We start from the raw sequence: 17,594 nt of genomic DNA on the forward strand, positions 1-17,594 counted from the left end.
CCTGTTTCAAAATAAAGAATAAAAAATTGGGCCTGGGATGTAGCTCGGAGGTCAAATGCCTCTGGGTTCCATCCCCAAACCTGTAAAAAAACAAACAAACAAAAAAAAAAACTCTCCTACTTTGTATTTACTTTCTTTTGTTGTATAACTGGGGTTCAACCCAGGGGGATTCTACCTCTGAGCTACACCCCCAGCCCTATTTTTATTTTATTTATTTATTTATTTATTTATTTATTTATTTATTTTGTGTGGTGCTGGGGGTGGAGCCCAGGGGCTTTTTGACTTGGGCTATCCTCCCAGACCTATTTTTAATACCGTATTTTGAAACAGAGTCTCACTAAGTTGCTGAGAGCCTCACTAAGTAACTGAGGCTAGCTTCAGACTTGTGTGATCCTCCTGTCTCAGCCTCCCAAGCTCTGAGATTACAAGTGCATGCCACCATGCCCAGCTCCTATTTTTTATTTATTTATTATTTATTTATTTATTTATTTTTGCAGTACTGAGGATGGAACCCAGGAGCATTCTACCTTCAGGCTATCACCCCCATCCCTATTTTTTATTCTTTATTTTGAAACAGGGTCTCACTGAGTTGCAAAGCGCCTCAATAAGTAGCTGAGACTGTCCGCAAACTGTGATCCTCCTGCCTCAGCCTTCTGAATGCTGGGATTACAAGCGTGTTCCACTATGTTTGGCTTTTTTTTTTTTTTTTTTTTTTTTTTCCTTTGGTGGTACTGGGGTTCCTGGAAACCCTTCTACCTCCGGGCTATACTCCCAGACCATATATATATATATATTTTTTTTTTTTTTTTTAATTTGGAAACAGTGCCTCTTAAAGCTAGTGTGGCTGGCTTCGAACCTGTGCAATCCTCCTGTCTCCGCCTCCCAAGCACAGGGGCTCACAAGCGTGCACCACCACACCTAGATATGCTTGGCTTTTTATTCTTTATTTTGAAACAGGGTCTCACTAAGTTGTAGAGGGCCTCACCCAGTAGCAGAGACTGGCCTCAAACCTGCCATCATCCTGTCTCAGCCTCCCAAGTACTGGGATTACATGCGTGCGCCTCCATGCCTGGCTATTATTTTCTGTTGCTGGGGATCAGACCCTCGGTCTTGTGCTTGTTAAGCACAGGCTATGCCACCAATCTGCACCCCAGTTCCAGCTTTCTTACAATTGATCTCTGGAAGAGGTATCATCACCCTTAGAGAGAGTGTGTGTGTGTGTGTGTGTGTGTGTGTGTGTGTGTGTGTGTTTGTTTACTGGGGATTGAATCCAGGGGGATTTTACATTTTAGCTGCACTACCAAACTAGTTTTATTTTATTTATTTATTTATTTATTTATTTATTTATTTTTGGTGGTACTGGGGTTCCTCGAAGCCCTTCTACCTCTGGACTACACTCCCAGAAACCTATTTTTTATATTTTTATTTGGAAACAGGGTCTCCTAAGCCAGTGAGGCTGGCTCCGAACCAGCGCGATCCTCCTGTCTCCGCCTCCCAAGCGCAGGGATTACAAGCGTGCGGCACCATGCCCGGCGTGTTTTATTTTATTGCACAGAGGATTGAACCCATGGACATTCTGCCTCTGACTTATGCCTGCAGCCCTATTTTGGTTTTTTATTTGGAAACAGGTTCTTACTAAGTTGTGGAGGGCCTCACTAAATTTTAGCTGAGATTGGTTGCAAATCAACAATCTCCTTTTCTCAGCCTCCCAAATACTGGGATTATAAGCGTGCACTACCATACCCAGCTTTATTTATTTTGAAACAAGATCTCGATAAGTTGTTAAGGGCCTTGCTTTTCAAAGACCTGACTTTTTGTCTATTTGTTTTTGAACTTCTGTTTTCAAGAACTAGGAACCCTTGTAATGCTTTCTGGCCCTGGGACTGAGTCCTTCAGGCACCAGAGATGTGTTGGCTGGGCTTTTCTACCATTACTGCACTAAGGTGGCCTCAGGGGCTTCTGGGAGGGTGTTAACATCTCCGTTCTATCTGCTAGGCTACCTGACAACACGGGTTCTTTGGCTGCTTTTCCATCTCAAGGAAAGAGATTTTTAAAAAACTACTTTTTATTTTGTTATTTATTTTGGGGGGGTACTAGGAATTGAACTCAGAGGCATATCACCTCTAATCTACACCCCCAGCCCCATTTTATTTCTTATTTGGAAGCAGGATTCTCACTAGATTGCTGAGAAACTTGCTAAATTGCCAGGGCTGACTTTGAACCTGCAAGCTCCTATCTCAGCCTCCTAAATACTGGAATTACAAGTGTGAGCCACTATGCAAGGCTCAAAAACTACTTTTTAATCTTACAAAGTTAAAAAATAATCAGATGAAGTAGGAGTCTATGTATTTTTGGTATTTGAGTGTGTTCTTTGTCACTGTAATAAAATACCTGAGAGCCAGGCAAGGCTGAGACAGGAGGATTGTGGTTCGCAGACAGCCTCAGCTAATTAGTGAGGCCCTCTGCAACTCTGACCCTATTTTAAAAAATAAAAAGACTAGAGCCAGGTGGTATCGCACGCTTATAATCCCAGTACTTGGGAGGCTGAGACAGGAAGATCTGGGTTCGCCTACAGCCTCAGCTACTTAGTGAGGCCCTTTGCAACTCAGTGAGACCCTGTTTCAAAATAAAGAATAAAAAATAGGGCTGGGGCATAGCTCAGAGGTAGAATGCACTTGGGTTCCAACCTCAGTACTAAGAAAGAAAGGAAGAAAGGGGAGGAGAGGGGAGGGGAAAGAGAAAGGCAAGAAAGCTGGGCGTGGTGGCACACTCTTGTAATCCCCGCACTTGGGAGGCCAGACAGGAAGATCACATGAAGCCTGCCTGAGTTGGCTTAAGGGACCCTTTTTCCAAATAAAATATAAAAAATAGGTCTGGGAGTGTAGCCCGGAGGTAGAAGGCCCTGGGTTCCATTCCCCAGTAACAAACACACACACACACACACACACACACACACACACACACACACACACACTAGATCAAAGGTAAAATGCCCCTGGGTTCCATCCTAAGTACCAAAAAATTCATACAAACATACTAAAATACCTGAGATAATCACCTTAAGGAGGTAAGGTTTCAGTGCAGGGTGTCTTGTCTCTGTTACCTTTGGGCCTGTGGTGAGGCTGTACATCAGGTAGGAACTTGTGGCAGAGGAGGCCTATCCTTCATAGGAAGCAAAAAAGATAGGAAGAGATAGGTTCCCCAGACCCCCCCAATGACCTGGCCTCCTCCAACTAGGCCCCACCTCCTATTAGCACTATAGGCTGGGGACTAAGTCTTTTTTGTGGGGAAAAGGGTACTGGGAATTCAGAGGCATTCTATCACTGAGCTACACCTCCAGCCGTGTGTGTGTGTGTGTGTGTGTGTGTGTGTGTGTGTGTGTGTTCCTGAGGATGGAACCCAGAGGCCTCTACCTCCGGGCTACACCCCCAACCTATTTTATATTTTATTTTGAAACAGGGTCTCACTAAGTAGCTGAGTCAGGGTCTCACTAAGTAGCTGAGTCTGGCTTCGAAGCTGTATGATCCTCCTGTCTCAGCCTCCCAAGTACTAGGATTACAAGCATGCGCTACCCCACCTCCCCACCTGTTCTTTCTGTCTGTCTGTCTGTCTGTCTGTCTTTCTTTCTTTCTTTCTTTCTTTCTTTCTTTCTTTCTTTCTTTCTTTCTTTTTCCACGTGTCTGGGGATGGAACCCAGGGCCATTCGATCTCTGAGCTACACCCCCTGCCCTGTTTTTTATTTATTTTGAAACAGGGTCTCACTGAATTGCAGAGGGCCTCACTAATAGCTGAGGCTGTCCATGAACTGTGATCCTCTGGTCTCAGCCTCCCGATTACTGAGATTACAAGCATCCACCACTACACCCAGCTCAGCCTTTTACACTCTCAGACCTATTTTTACTTTTTTTTTTTTTTTTTTTTTTTTTTAAACAGGGTCTTCTAAGCCAGCGCAGGCGGCTGGCTTCGAACCTGCGTGATCCTCCTGTCTCTGCCTCCCAAGCGCGGGGATTACAAGCGTGCACCACCATGGCCAGCCAGCTCAGCCTTTTTTAAAATTTTTATTTTATTTTATTTTCCAGTACTTGGGATGGAACGGGGGGGGGGGGTACATTTTACCTCCAAGGTACATGCCCAGCCCTTTTTTTGTTGTTGTTGTTTTGGTACTGGGGATGGAGTCCAGAGACATTCTACCTCTGCGCTACACCTCCAGCCCTATTTTTTTTTTTTTTTTTTTTTATTCTTTGTTTTGAAACTTGGTCTCATTAAGTTGCAGAGGGCCTCACTAAGTTGCTGAGGCTGTCTGCGAACCTGGATCCTCCTGTCTCAGCCTCCCAGATGCTGGGATTACAAGCGTGCGCCACCACGCCTGGCTTCTTTTATTTATTTATTGGTAATGGGTATTGAACCCAGAGGCATTCTACCTCTAACCAACATCCCTAGCCCTATTTTATTTTTTATTGTGAAACAGGATCTCACTAAGTACAGAGGGCCTCAGAGGCTAACTGTGACCCGTGATCCTCCTGTTTCAGCCCTTCCAAGTACTGGGATTACAGGCTTGTGCCTCCATGCCTGGCTTTTTATTTATTTGTTTATTTATTTATTTATTTATTTATTTATGGTGGTACTGGGGTTCCTGGAAACCCTTCTGCCTCTGGGCTATACTCCCAGACCTATTTTATATTTTATTTGGAAACAGGGTCTCTTAAGTCAGCGCGGCTGGCTTCGTACCTGCGCAACCCTCCTGTCTCCGCCTCCCAAGCACAGGGATTACAATAAAGCCACCATGCCCGGCTGCTTTATTTTTATTTTGAGATAGGGTCTTCCTAAGTTATCTGGGCTGGCTTGGAACCTGCAATCCTCCTGCCTCAGCCTCCCAAGTAGCTAGTGTTATGGGCTTGTGCCACTGTACCTGGCTGAGACCAAGTTTAACACATGGACCTTTAGGGGATATTCTAGAGCCAAACTATAGCAATACATTTACGTTAAAATCTTGTAGATAGCCGGGCTTGGTGGTACAAGCTTGTAATCCCAGCACTTGGGAAGCTGATACAGGAGGATCGTGATTTGCAGACAGCCTCAGCTACTTAGGCCCTTTAGAACTCAGTGAGACCCTGTGTCAAAATAAAGAATAAAAAATAGGAGTAGAGGTATAGCTCGGAGGTAGAATGCCCCTGGGTTCCATCCCCAGTGCTGAAAAAAAAAAAAATTCTTATAGCTAGGTGTGGTGGCACACATCTTTAATCTCAATACTTGGGAGGCTGAAACAGGAGGATTGCAGGTTTGATGACAGCCTCAGTAAGTAGTGAGACTCTCATCAACCTAGAGAGACTTTGTTTAAAAATAAAAATTGGCCGGGCGTGGTGGCGCACGCTTGTAATCCCCGCGCTTGGGAGGCGGAGACAGGAGGATCGCGCAGGTTCGAAGCCAGCCGTGCTGGCGTAAGAGACCCTGTTTCAAAAATATAAAATAGGTCTGGGAGTGTAGCCCGGAGGAAGAAGGGCTTCCAGGAACCCCAGTACCAAAAAAAAAAAAAAAAATTATTAAAAATAAAAATTGGATGTAGGAAATAGCTCAGAGGTAGAATGTCTCTGGGTTCAATTCCCATTACCACAATTAGTAAATAAATGATAGGACTGAGGTGCAGTCAGATGTAGAATACTTCTGGGTTCAATTCCCCAGTATCCTCCCTCCACATACACACAAATCTTACAGAGATACAAAAATGAAGTTGTTTTCTATGAGCCCAGCAGTGCTGAGGAAGTGATTCTCCCACCTTGATTCAGGCCTAACCTGCAGTTTCAGGTATGTCTTCACAGGTCAGGTCAAGGGAAAGAGCTGTCATGCTGTGTAGGAATTAGGGCTTCATGTCTGGAGGTCATAAGCCTTGCTTCTGTGGCTCTTTGCACATAAGGAAGCTTAGAGTCCTGTCATCTTAGTCGACAGAGTCATTGTTCACACAACAGGTGTTTCCTAAGTGCCCGCTATGGCGGCCTTCGGAGGCACTAGGGACACGGTATTGGCTGGGGTGGCGCCTCGTGGGCCTACATCTACTGTCCCCTGTGCGCACAGTGAGGTTTTGGTGGGTGACAAGCTGCGTAGATCACGGCAGTCCTATAAGATGGTGTGGTCCAATGGTGTTCCAGCTATGTTTGCGAAAGCACGCTCTGATGCTGACACAGTCCATTTCGCAGCCGTCAGGTGACACATGGTTTCTTTCTACACACATGAGAGCAGGATGGCAGGCCAGTCAGCCTAGGAAATGGATATTGAGGAGCACTGGAGTAGTGAGGCTATTTAGCTCAGCGGTTAGCACTTGCCTGGCTTGCCAGAGGCCCTGTGTTCTATTTCCAGCAAGGACAAAACAAAAGCCGGGCGTGGTGGCACATGCTTATAATCCCAGCATTCAGGAGGCTGAGACCTGGAGGATCACGGTTCGCAGACAGCCTCAGCTACTTAGTGAGGCCCTCTGCAACTCACTGAGAACCGGTTTCAAAATAAAGAATAAAAAATAGGGCAGGGGGTGTAGCTCGGAGGTCAAATGCCCCTGGGTTCCATCCCCAGACCCGCAAAAAAAAAAAAAAAAAAAAAAAAAGAACAAAACAAAGAGCACAAGGACTAACCTCTTGAAAGGCTTGGCATGTTGCTAATTCATATAGTAGATGCCTGCCTGGAGCCAGCCCTCTGGCTCCACAAAACCTCCTGGCACCCAGTGGCACTGGCATGTGAAGCCTTCTGGAAGAGGTCTGTGTCTTGAACCTGTGGGCAAGATACTTCCCACTCACCTGCCTCTCCTTTCCTGAGAGAGAGGTGATTCTTTCACAGTCCTCATATAAAAAGTGGAAGGAGGGGCTGGGTGAGGTGGCTGGCGCACACTGGAAATCCCTGCACTTGGGAGGCTGAGACCGGAGGATCATACAGGTTCGAAGCCAGCCTCAGCTACTTGGCTCTCAGCAACTTAGTCAGACCCTGTTTCCAAATAAAACATAGAATAAGTCTGGGAGTATAAACCAGAGGTAGAAAGCCCCTGGTTTCCACCCCCAGTACCACCAAAAAAAAAAAGTGGAGGGAGCTGGCAGAGGGGGAAGTGGATCGTTCGCAGACACATCTGGCTCATAAAAGATGTCAGTAGGGTCAGGAGGAAATTAGTACCAGCCCAACTGCCTACTAAATCTATGTTAACCGCAAAGTCCCCAAAAGAGAAAGAATAAGAACCTTTGTTATGTGGAAACATAAATAACCCGCAGAGTCACAGGCTTCCTAGACATGGAGCAGCAAGTAATTGGATACCTCCCACAGAAGATCCCCATGGGTCTGTCCTTAGCCCCAGACCCCAGGCACACAGTGGGGGAAGAGCGAGAGCATCCTTGGGCTGTAGCCTCGACAGGAAGCCTCCCTACCCAAGCCTCACTTGACTCTGCTAGGCACAGTGGTCCAGAGTGGAGTCATTGTCCTAGTGGGGCCAGGCCCAGGGTTCTGGGTTTACCAGCTCGTTGGCACACTTTCTTCAGGATTCTAAGGGTGCCCCTTTCACATAAGGCCTTGCTAGCCCTGTAGTGGCTGGGTCTCAGAGTAGATGAATTTTGGGGTTGGGTGGCGTCCTGGCCTGGCTTCAGCCCAGCTTCTCTGACACCGTCTCCTCCACAGCATCCCCTCTTCCTCCATGAGTGGCTCTCCCTCCCAGTCTGCAGCCTTCCAGAGCTTTTCTTGCAGAACTGGCATTCATGGTTAGCTGGTGGCCTCTGTGGAAAGTGCCCTGACCAGCTCCCCCTCCACATCATGGTGTTGTGTACAAACGGGGTTCCAGCTAGTGAGCCTCACCTCTGGGGCTACCCTCCTGGGTGCAGTCTGGCCCTGGCTCTTGGGAGACTCGAAGCCCCTACCATCTGTGCTAAAGGAGGCTTTGAAAGGGGGCTGAAGGGGCCAGTGCCCTGCTGACCACTGGTCCCATGCAATCTCGGAGCTTCCTAACTTCCACCCCTTGGCCAGTTCCCTCCTTACGGTCCCACAGCTCCCCCTGCTGACCGACTGATATCATGCAAACACAGGTCTCAGCACCAATATCTTCGTGTTCCTGTCACTTTGACTGCCATCACTTGGGTGCCCCAGAGGTGCCTCCAGCCCCAAGGCCACCCCAGCTGCCAACCTCCAGGCCTCACCTCATCCCATATGCATTTCCTTGGTACACCTGGGGCAGTTTTAGAACTGTGATCTGGCTGGCATTTCAGTCTTTCCCCTCTGACCCACAGCCACCTCTGCCAGATCACCTTCCACTGCCCTTAGCTGGGGAGCCCTTGTCTTACATCCCTCGCTCATCTAGGCCTCGCCCCATGCGCCTCTCCCATCCGGTGCATCTGGAGGAGGGTGTTAGGGCATTCAGCTCCAGCCTGCCTTCCTGCAGCTGCCAGGACTCTCCAGGCCTCAGCAGCTCTGAATATTTGTGAGATGAGTGGGTTGGCAGTGGTCTAACAGAGTGGGTGGTGTGTGCTGGCCCAGGACTCTCTCAGGATGTGGAACTTTAGGGTACAGTGACCCCTGGCCTGGAGCCTGTTCTCTAAACCGCATTCTTCATGCATCCATAGAACCATCCAGCTACTGCCCACACTGCTCCTTCTGGAGCCTTCCCGCTTCCTGTGAGGCCATCTTGGCTCATTTCCATGTGTCTTTTGTTTGGTTTCTTTTTGGTGCTGGGGAGTAAACCCAGGGGCATTCTGTCTCCAAGATATACCTCCAGCCCTTTTTATTTTTTCTTTTGAAACAGAGCCTTGCTAAATTGATGAGGCTAAGCCGGGTGTGGTGGCGCACGCTTGTAATCCCCGCGCTTGGGAGGCAGAGACAGGAGGATCGCGCAGGTTCGAAGCCATCCGCGCGCGCTGGTTTAGGAGACCCTGTTTCCAAAATGAAAATGTAAAAATAGGTCTGGGAGTGTAGCCCGGAGGTAGAAGGGCTTCCAGGAACCCCAGTACCACCAAAAAAAAATAATAATAATAAAAATAAATAAATTGATGAGGCTGGCTTCTAACCTGTAATCTTTCTGTCTCGGCCTCCCAAGTACTGAGATTATAGGCATGTGCTATCATCCATATGTGTTTGTGTATGTTTATGTGTGTTATGGGGATTGATCCCCAGGGGCCTTCTACCTTTGACTTACATCCCCAGTCCTATTTTATTTTATTTTATTTATTTATTTATTTATTTTTTAGTGGTACTGGGGTTCCTGGAAGCCCTTCTACCTCCGGGCTACACTCCCAGACCTATTTTTTATATTTTTGAAACAGGGTCTCTTACGCCAGCGCGGCTGGCTTCGAACCTGCGTGATCCTCCTGTCTCCGCCTCCCAAGCGCGAGGATTACAAGCGTGCGCCACCACGCCCGGCATATTTTATTTTATTTTGAAACAGAGTCTCACTACATTGATGAGGCTCACTACTTGCTGAGGCTGTCCTTGAACCTGTGACTCTCATATCTCAGCCTCCCAAGTATTGGGATTACAGGTGTACACTACACCCAACTTCCGGCCCCCCCATTTTTGTTTTTGTTTTGTGGTAGTACTGGGGATTTACCCTAGGGCATTTTACCTCTAAGCTACACCCCTAGTCCTATTTTTTTATTCTTTATTTTGAAACAGTCTCATTGAGTTTTGGAAGGCCTCAATAAGTTGGCTGAGGCTGGCCGAGAACCTGCTGGCCACGAATCTTCCTGTCTCAGCCTCCCAAGTACTGAGATTACAAACATGTGCCATCATGCATGCCCGGCTAGCCCCATACATCTTAAAAGTCACTTCTTAGCCAGGTGTGGTAGAAGGAGGTTGAGCCCACCATCCCAGGCTGAGCAGGCAACCTTCCTGTTCAACTGAACACCTGTGATGTGTGGAGGACAGGCTATATGACCTGCCAGGTGAACTAGTAACCAGGCATCCAGTGTTTGCCTTAGAATTAATCCTTTTTCTTTTTTTCTCTTTCAGTGGTTGATATCACAACAAGTATCCTTTTCTTGTTGCAACCATTCCACTGTTCTTGTGGCACTGAAGATGGAACCTGGGGCCTAATTCATGCTGGGCTAGCAACCTACCACTGAGCCACACTCCTAGCCCTGTCTTTTTCCCTGTAAGGAATGCTGTTTGGATAAAAGGGACATAGTAAAGGCTGGAAACCTGCCTCGTAAGGCATGCTCACATCCTGTGAGCTCAGGCATCCTGTGAACCACCTAGACAGTCCCTGCCCTGCCCTCCTTTCATTTCTCCCTTTGAACCCATGTCTGGCTCCGTGCCAGCCTGCAGCAAGCTCGCTAGAGTATGACAGACGGAAGCGCCCGACACAGCTCTGCAGCATCAGAGCCCAGGTCGCAACCCGTCAACTCACACTTTGCAGCGCCTGCCTCCTTAACTGGTTGTCACTAGATCCCGCAGTTTGAAGACGTTAAATTTGAAGCAGCAAGTCTGCTGTCTGAATTGTACTGTCAAGAGGTAAGAACATACTGAGGCTTCTGACAGCAGCGTCTCTGTGGCTGTGGCCTGGCGGCACTTCGGGGCTCAAAGGCGCTAGAATTGGGTGTGCCTGTGTGTGTGTGTTAGATGTGTGTGAGTTACTGGGGATGGAACTCAGGCCTACTCTACAACTGAGCTACAGCCTACCCTTTTTATTTTGAGACAGGGTGTTACTAAGTTGCCAGGCTGACCTTGAACATAAAATCCTCCTGCCTTGGCCTCCTGAGTAGCTGGCATTACATGTGTGCGCCAGTGCCTGGCCCTTTCTGGCTTTTAATATTTCAAATCAGTCGTCCCTTATCATTTGGTTCCAGGATCCCCCTCATATATCAAAACCTGACAGTGCTCAAGTCCCTTCTATAAAACAATAGGGTCTCTGCACAGAACCTACCTATATCCTCCTGTAGACTTTTTTATTATTTATTTTTATTTTTCATGGGGCTGTGAATTCCACCCAGGCTTCATAATTGCTAATTGCTAATTACTAATAATATGCCCATGCTCTACCACAGAGTTACACCTCTAGTCCCTCTCCCATACACATTTTTTGTTTTTCTGGTACTGGGGATTGAATCCAGAGGCATTCTACCTCTGAGCTACTTCCCTAGCCCCGCCCCCCCCCTTTTTTTTTTGTGAAGCAATGTCTTGCTACATTGCTGAAAGTCTTGCTATGTTAATGTAGTTGTCCTTGAACCTGCTATCCTTCTGTCTCAGCCTCCCAAATACTGGGATTACAAGTGTGTACCACCACACCTGGCTTCCTTTTTTTTTTTTTTTTTTTTCTTCATACTGGGGATGAAACCTCTGAGCTACACCCCTAGCCCAATTTTTTTTATCCTTTATTTTAAAACAGGATGTCATTAAGTTGTAGAGAGCCTCACTAACTGAGGCTGGCCATGAAACTGGATCCTCCTGTCTCAGCTTCCCAAGTACTGGATTTACAAGCATGCACCACAAAGCCCGGCTCCCATATACTTTTTTTTTTTTTTTTTTTTTTTTTTTTGCAGGTTTGGGAATGGAACCCAGGGGCATTTGACCCCCTGCCCTATTTTTTATTCTTTATTTTGAAACCAGGTCTCACTGAGTTGCAGAGGGCCTCACTAAGTAGCTGAGGCTGTCCGCGAACCGCGATCCTCCAGGTCTCAGCCTCCCGAATGCTGGGATTACAAGCGTGCGCCACCACGCCCGGCTCCCGTATACTTTAAACCATCTCTGGAGTTGTGCATGATAGCACATGTCTGTGATCCCGATTCTTGGGAGGCTGAGACAGAAGAGTTAACAGATTCAAGGACAGCCTCCATAAAGTAGTGAGACTTTCAGAAACCTAGCAAGACCCTCTTTCAAAAGAAAACATACAAAGGCCTGGGAGTGTGCCTGGGTTAAATTCCCAATACCACAAAAACAAACAAAAGAATTGTTAAACTATATTGCTTAGGGAATAACGATAAGGAAGAAAATCATCTGTATATGTTTGGTTTTTCTCCAAAGAAGATCTTGGTCTTTCTCCAAAGACCCAGTTTTTCTCCTAAGTATTTTTGATCCATAGCTTGTTGAATGCATAGATACAGAACCCAGAGACAGAGAGAGCCAACTGTACCTTCTCCCTCCTGCACCTTAGTGCCAGGGCTTTTGTGAGCAATCATTTGCTAGTAAGGAGGACCAGCAGAATTCATTCCTACTTAGACCACTGAGAAAACAGTCCTATTCCTAACCTGACAAGTTCATATAGTTTTCCTTCTTCATCTGATTGTTGATTTGAATTGCAGCTAAAAATTGCTGCCACCTTCCCTCCCACCCACCCTCCCTTCCCTCCCACCACACCCTTGAATTAAAACTCTCGAAGCCAGGCATGGTAGTGCACACTTGTAATCCCAACACTTGGAAGACAGACAGGAGGAGCGCGGTTTGTGGACAGCTCCAACTACTTAGTGAGGCCCTTTGCAACTCAGTGAGACCCTCTTTCAAAATAAAGAATAAAAAATAGAGCAGGACGTGGTGGCACACGCTTGTAATCCCAGCATTTGGGAGGCTGAGACAAGAGGATCACGGTTCGCAGAAAGCCTCAGCCACTTAGTGATGCCCTTTGCAACTCAGTGAGACCCTGTTTCAAAATAAAGAACAAGCCGGGCGTGGTGGTGCACACCTGTAATCCCCGCGCTTGGGAGGCGGAGACAGGGGCATCGTGCAGATTCAAAGCCATCCTTGCTGGCTTAAGAGACTCTGTTTCCAAATAAAAAATGTAAAATGGGTCTGGGAGTGTAGCCCAGAGGTAGAAGGGTTCCATCCCCAGTACCACCAAAAAAGAAAGAAAGGGAAGGGAAGGAAGGAAGGAAGAAGAAAAATAGGGCTGAGGGTGTAGCTCGGAGGTTGAATGCCCCTGGGTTCCATCCCCAGTACCACAAAAAATAAAAAGAATAAAAAGTAGGGCTGGGGGTATAGCTTGGAGGTAGAATGCCCTTGGGTTTCATCCCCAGTACCAGGGGAAAAAAAAAAAAAAAAACCTCGAGGTAGCCCAGGCACTGGGGACCAGGCACTTGGTGCCCTGGCACCTCTTTTAGAAACCATGCTGGGAACTGGCATCTCATCTAACATCGAAGGATTTTGAACTGATGCTACTTTGAGTTTACTTGAATGAGAAGCAAGTCCAGTGAAATGGTTTTTTATTTTCTTTTAATAAAGTAAGTCGGCAAGCCAAGAAATCCCTTGGTGAGCCTAGACAGGAGTGGCTGGTGGCGCAGCTACTGGAGTGGGAGGAACCCAGCTCGACTGGCACCCATATAGCCCTGCCTAAACCTGGCTCTCCTTTCAGAACTCTGTCGATGCAGCCAAGCCACTGCTGCGGAAAGCTATCCAGATCTCGCAGCAGACCCCGTACTGGCACTGTCGCCTTCTCTTCCAGCTCGCTGTGAGTACTGGGGCCCCATCACCAGGCACACAGGCTCCATCCAGGCGGCCACCACAGGGCGTGGGTGCGCCCCCACCCTGCTCCCCAGCAGAGACGCCGTCACCTGGCACCAGGGGGTCTTGTGCTCCATTCATCTTGGCCAGGAAGGAGAGTCCCCTCTCTCCTGGCCACTCCCCTTGGCCTATACTCATAGGAGCCAGAGCATCTCCTACCATAGACTTGCTGGGATCTTTCTCTTTTTTTTTCTTTCTTTTTTTCTTTTTTCTTTCTCTTTTTTTCTTTTTTATGGCACTAGGGATTGCACCCAGGGGCATTCTTCCTCTAAGCTACACTCCCAGCCCTTTTTGTTTTTAATTTTAATTTTGAAACACAGTTTCACTAAGTTGCTGAGGCTGACCTTGAACCTGTGATCCTCCTGTCTCAGCCTCCCAAGTACTGGGATTGCAGGCCTGTACTATCACTCCTGGCTGCCCTCTTAAGTTTCTTTCTTCTTTTTTTTTTTTTTTTTTTTTTTAGGTCTGGGGATGGAACCCAGGGGCATTCTACCTCTGAGCTACACCCCCAGACCTATTTTTTATTTAAAAATGGGGTTTTACTAAGCTGTGGAGGGTCTCACTAAGTAAGTAGCTGAGGCTGGCTTTGAACCTGTGATCCTCCAGGCTCAGCCTCCCAAGTACTGAGATTACAAGTGTGCCCAGTCATGCCCATCATCACTGAGCAGTTTTAGTGGCATGGGAGAAGTCAGGTTCAACTTGCTTCAGCAGAACAGCAAGGCCAGGTGCTGTCTGTCTCACAAGACAGACAGACAGACAGACAGGTTTTATAGTGGTGGTCATTGCTTTCTCTCCTCTTCAGCAACTGCACACACTTGAAAAGGACCTGGTGTCGGCCTGCGACCTCCTGGGCGTGGGGGCAGAATATGCCCGAGTAGTTGGATCTGAGTACACACGGTAGGCCTGCCCATGCCCCTCTGGACCCCTGACCACAAGCAGAAGTAGAATCTCAGTGTGAAAAGAGGCCCACCCTTTCGCATAGTAGACACGCAGATCAGAGCTACAGTGAGATGCCTTCACGCCATTAGTTTATAAAGAAGAAGGCTGGAGAGGGTGAGTGGAGGCTGCTGTTGTCCACAGAGTTGTCACCTGCACGTTTCCAGCATCTCTTGAAGTAAAAGGTACTGGTACATTTGCTCAGCTAACGCCCTTTGTGGCACAGATGCTCCTCTGGCGCAGGGCATGATGGTGCTAACTGCGGGTGACCTAGAGCCCGCCTCTCGGCCACTGAGGAGTGTGATGAGGAACTAGAGGCCAAGTCAGTGTGTGTAAAAGAGGGACGTAGGGTCACACAACACACAGAAACAACTAAGACTGCCTGGGGACGGGCTCAGGGGCCCATGCCATGGACTCCCTTGCACTCTCCTTGATGGTCTCCCCTCTGTCTCTCCATGGGGGAGCTCCTTTGCAAGGGGCTCCAGGCAGGTGCAGCCTCTGCAAGGACCTCCTGTCTGTCCCCCACAGGAGGACCCTCCTTAGTAAGTGGCCCCAGGCAACAATACCTGTGTGTCTGCTGCGTCAGGCATTGAGACACTGCAAGTATGCTTCTACCCTGCCCAGAACATGGCCTTCTGAGCCTTTAGACTATGCCAGTGAGTCTAAGTCACATGGGAAAGCAAATACAAAGATAAAATAGGACAAATGCAACAGTCTCATAAACAAGGCAGACTTCACTGGAGGCTGTTCATTGTCACCAACTAGGCCACTCCCTGAGGTGCATTAGGTCCCCTAGGCATTGGGGGGACTTGGGAGGATCCTGGGCCCTGCAAATCTGACTCATCTCTGTTTTCTAGGGCACTGTTCCTGCTCAGCAAGGGGATGGTAAGTTGAGACTGGACAGGAGAGCCAGGTGCAGCCCGTGTTTGGAAGTGGGACCGGCCCCACCAGACTTGCCCACAGCCCCCCACTCTCCATGGCACAGCCTCTGGGTTGTTGGACCCTTAGGCATGGCTGGCATCCTCAAGGGTGGGGCTTCCATGGTAGAACCCAGGCCCAGGCTTTGGGGTTCAGGCTGAGGGAGGACTCTAGGCTCAGTTTCTCTGAGCCTGGCTTTGCCCTTGGTTGGTGGTAGCGGTCCCCTGCACACAGGTGGGCAGGCGGGAAGCTCCGCACCCATCAGCCCTCTGGAGCCAGCACTGCCTCCATCCCCAGCTGCTGTTGATGGAGCGCAAACTGCAGGAGGTGCACCCGCTGCTGACGCTGTGCGGGCAGATCGTCGAGAATTGGCAGGGCAACCCCATCCAGAAGGAGTCGCTGCGTGTCTTCTTCCTGGTGCTGCAGGTGACCCACTACCTGGACGCCGGGCAGGTGTGTGGTGCCTCTCACAGGAAGGTGGTGGGGCCAGAGTGGGCAGCTCCTGGGACAGTGAACCTTGAGCACGAGCAGGCACAGTCCCCAAGGAACCAGTCAAGGAAGCTTTCAGGGAGCACTGCAAGGGGTTGGCAGGTGTCTGCACATGCAGGTGCTCAGGAGTTCTTGCGCCTGTCCCAACTTTTCAGGATGGGGCTGCCCTGACCCTGAGGGCCTCGGGCCTGGCAGCAGCAAGGGGCCTGGAAGCGCCGAGCAGCCTCTTTAGTAAGGGGCTCCCTCACGCCCACCTCTGCCCATCTGGCTGGGCCGACTCAGCAAAAAACAAAGAACTATAACCACTGGTTTTCATGGGTTCTGGGGGGCCACGAATGTCCTTTGGCCTCAGGCCAGGGTTCATGGGTAGGATCCAGAGTACCTGTAGGAATCCTGGGTGTGGGAAGCCACTTCCTGGCCACAGGGGCATCCATAGGCTGCCAGGCCTGGCTGCAGGACGGCCAGATGCAGCTGCAGCAGTGTCTCAACAGCCATGGTGCCCAGCCTGCTGTGGGGTCGTCTCTGGAGCATGGGCAGAGGGTGGCAAGGCCAACCCCGGTGGAGAGCTGCAGGTGGGCAGGTGGTGCTCAGGCAATGCCAATGCCGCTCTGGCAGGTGAAGAGCGTCAAGCCGTGCCTGAAGCAGCTACAGCAGTGCATCCAGACCATCTCCACGCTGCACGATGACGAGATCCTGCCCAGCAACCCCGCCGACCTCTTCCACTGGCTGCCCAAGGAGCACATGTGCGTGCTGGTCTACCTGGTGAGTCCCCAAGGAGCACATGTGCGTGCTGGTCTACCTGGTGAGTCCCCAGGAGCACATGTGCGTGCTGGTCTACCTGGTGAGTCCCCAGGAGCACATGTGCGTGCTGATCTACCTGGTGAGTCCCCAGGAGCACATGTGCGTGCTGGTCTACCTGGTGAGTCCCCAGGAGCACATGTGCGTGCTGGTCTACCTGGTGAGTCCCCGGGTGCCCAAGGAGCACATGTGCGTGCTGGTCTACCTGGTGAGTCCCCAGGAGCACATGTGCGTGCTGGTCTACCTGGTGAGTCCCCAGGTGCCCAAGGAGCACATGTGCGTGCTGGTCTACCTGGTGAGTCCCCAGGTGCCCAAGGAGCACATGTGCGTGCTGGTCTACCTGGTGAGTCCCCCGGTGCTGGGCTGGGGCAGGGAGAGGGCCCCACTCACCGATGCTGTCTGGTCTCCTTGCCAGGTGACCGTGATGCACTCCATGCAGGCTGGCTACCTGGAGAAGGCACAGAAGTACACAGACAAGGCCCTCATGCAGCTGGAGAAGCTCAAGAGTAAGCTAGGCAGGGACCACTGGGGCACAGGGCACCCCGGTGGGCAGCCCTGCCATGGCGCCTGCCTGAGCTGTCCCTGAATTACCACAGCAGTCCCCTTGGTAGGCAGAGCAAGCCCAGGCCTGTCCTCCCCGACTGCACAGGTGCCGGGTGTGCTCGCAGGGCGGCGCTTGGTACCTGCCAGGACAGTGTTGCGCATTTGACACAGTGCTGGCCGTTCTGCACTTTTTATGGGTGTTGTGGTATGGACACACTTTGGGTAAAGCAGCAGTCAGCACTCTACCTTCACTGACCAGTGGCAGATCCTGTTCTTTGCAGACACTGGGCTCTTTATCCATCCTGATAGACAAAGGCCCTTTGCACAGCACAAACCCAGAGCCTCCGATACGTGTGGATGGCTCAGCACCCTGTAAACCTGCTCTTTTTTTTTTTTTTTTTTTTTTTAATGTGGTACTGGGGGTGGAACCCAGAGGAATTCTACCTCTAAGATATACCCCCAACCCTATT

At 49.5% G+C, this 17,594-nt stretch overlaps 1 protein-coding gene across 3 annotated transcripts in view; it reads left to right on the forward strand.

Moving 5' to 3' along the window:
- MAU2 (MAU2 sister chromatid cohesion factor) overlaps nucleotides 1-17,594 on the forward strand; it is a gene marked incomplete at both ends in the record, with an annotated part of 36,294 nt that overhangs the window by 8,380 nt on the left and 10,320 nt on the right. For 2 of the 3 annotated variants that reach the window (XM_080714966.1, XM_080714965.1), the window contains 8 exons: nucleotides 9,961-9,978; nucleotides 10,396-10,461; nucleotides 13,292-13,387; nucleotides 14,243-14,337; nucleotides 15,234-15,261; nucleotides 15,592-15,747; nucleotides 16,399-16,545; nucleotides 16,997-17,087. In XM_080714966.1, the coding sequence (XP_080571092.1) occupies nucleotides 9,961-9,978; nucleotides 10,396-10,461; nucleotides 13,292-13,387; nucleotides 14,243-14,337; nucleotides 15,234-15,261; nucleotides 15,592-15,747; nucleotides 16,399-16,545; nucleotides 16,997-17,087 (697 nt within the window). Of the gene's footprint in view, nucleotides 1-9,960; nucleotides 9,979-10,395; nucleotides 10,462-13,291; nucleotides 13,388-14,242; nucleotides 14,338-15,233; nucleotides 15,262-15,591; nucleotides 15,748-16,398; nucleotides 16,546-16,996; nucleotides 17,088-17,594 lie in introns of those variants that run through there. The other variant, XM_080714967.1, reaches the window with a different exon arrangement.

The sequence above is a fragment of the Muscardinus avellanarius genome (genome assembly GCF_963383645.1).
Source record: "Muscardinus avellanarius genome assembly, chromosome: 18".
Classification (NCBI taxonomy): domain Eukaryota; kingdom Metazoa; phylum Chordata; class Mammalia; order Rodentia; family Gliridae; genus Muscardinus; species Muscardinus avellanarius.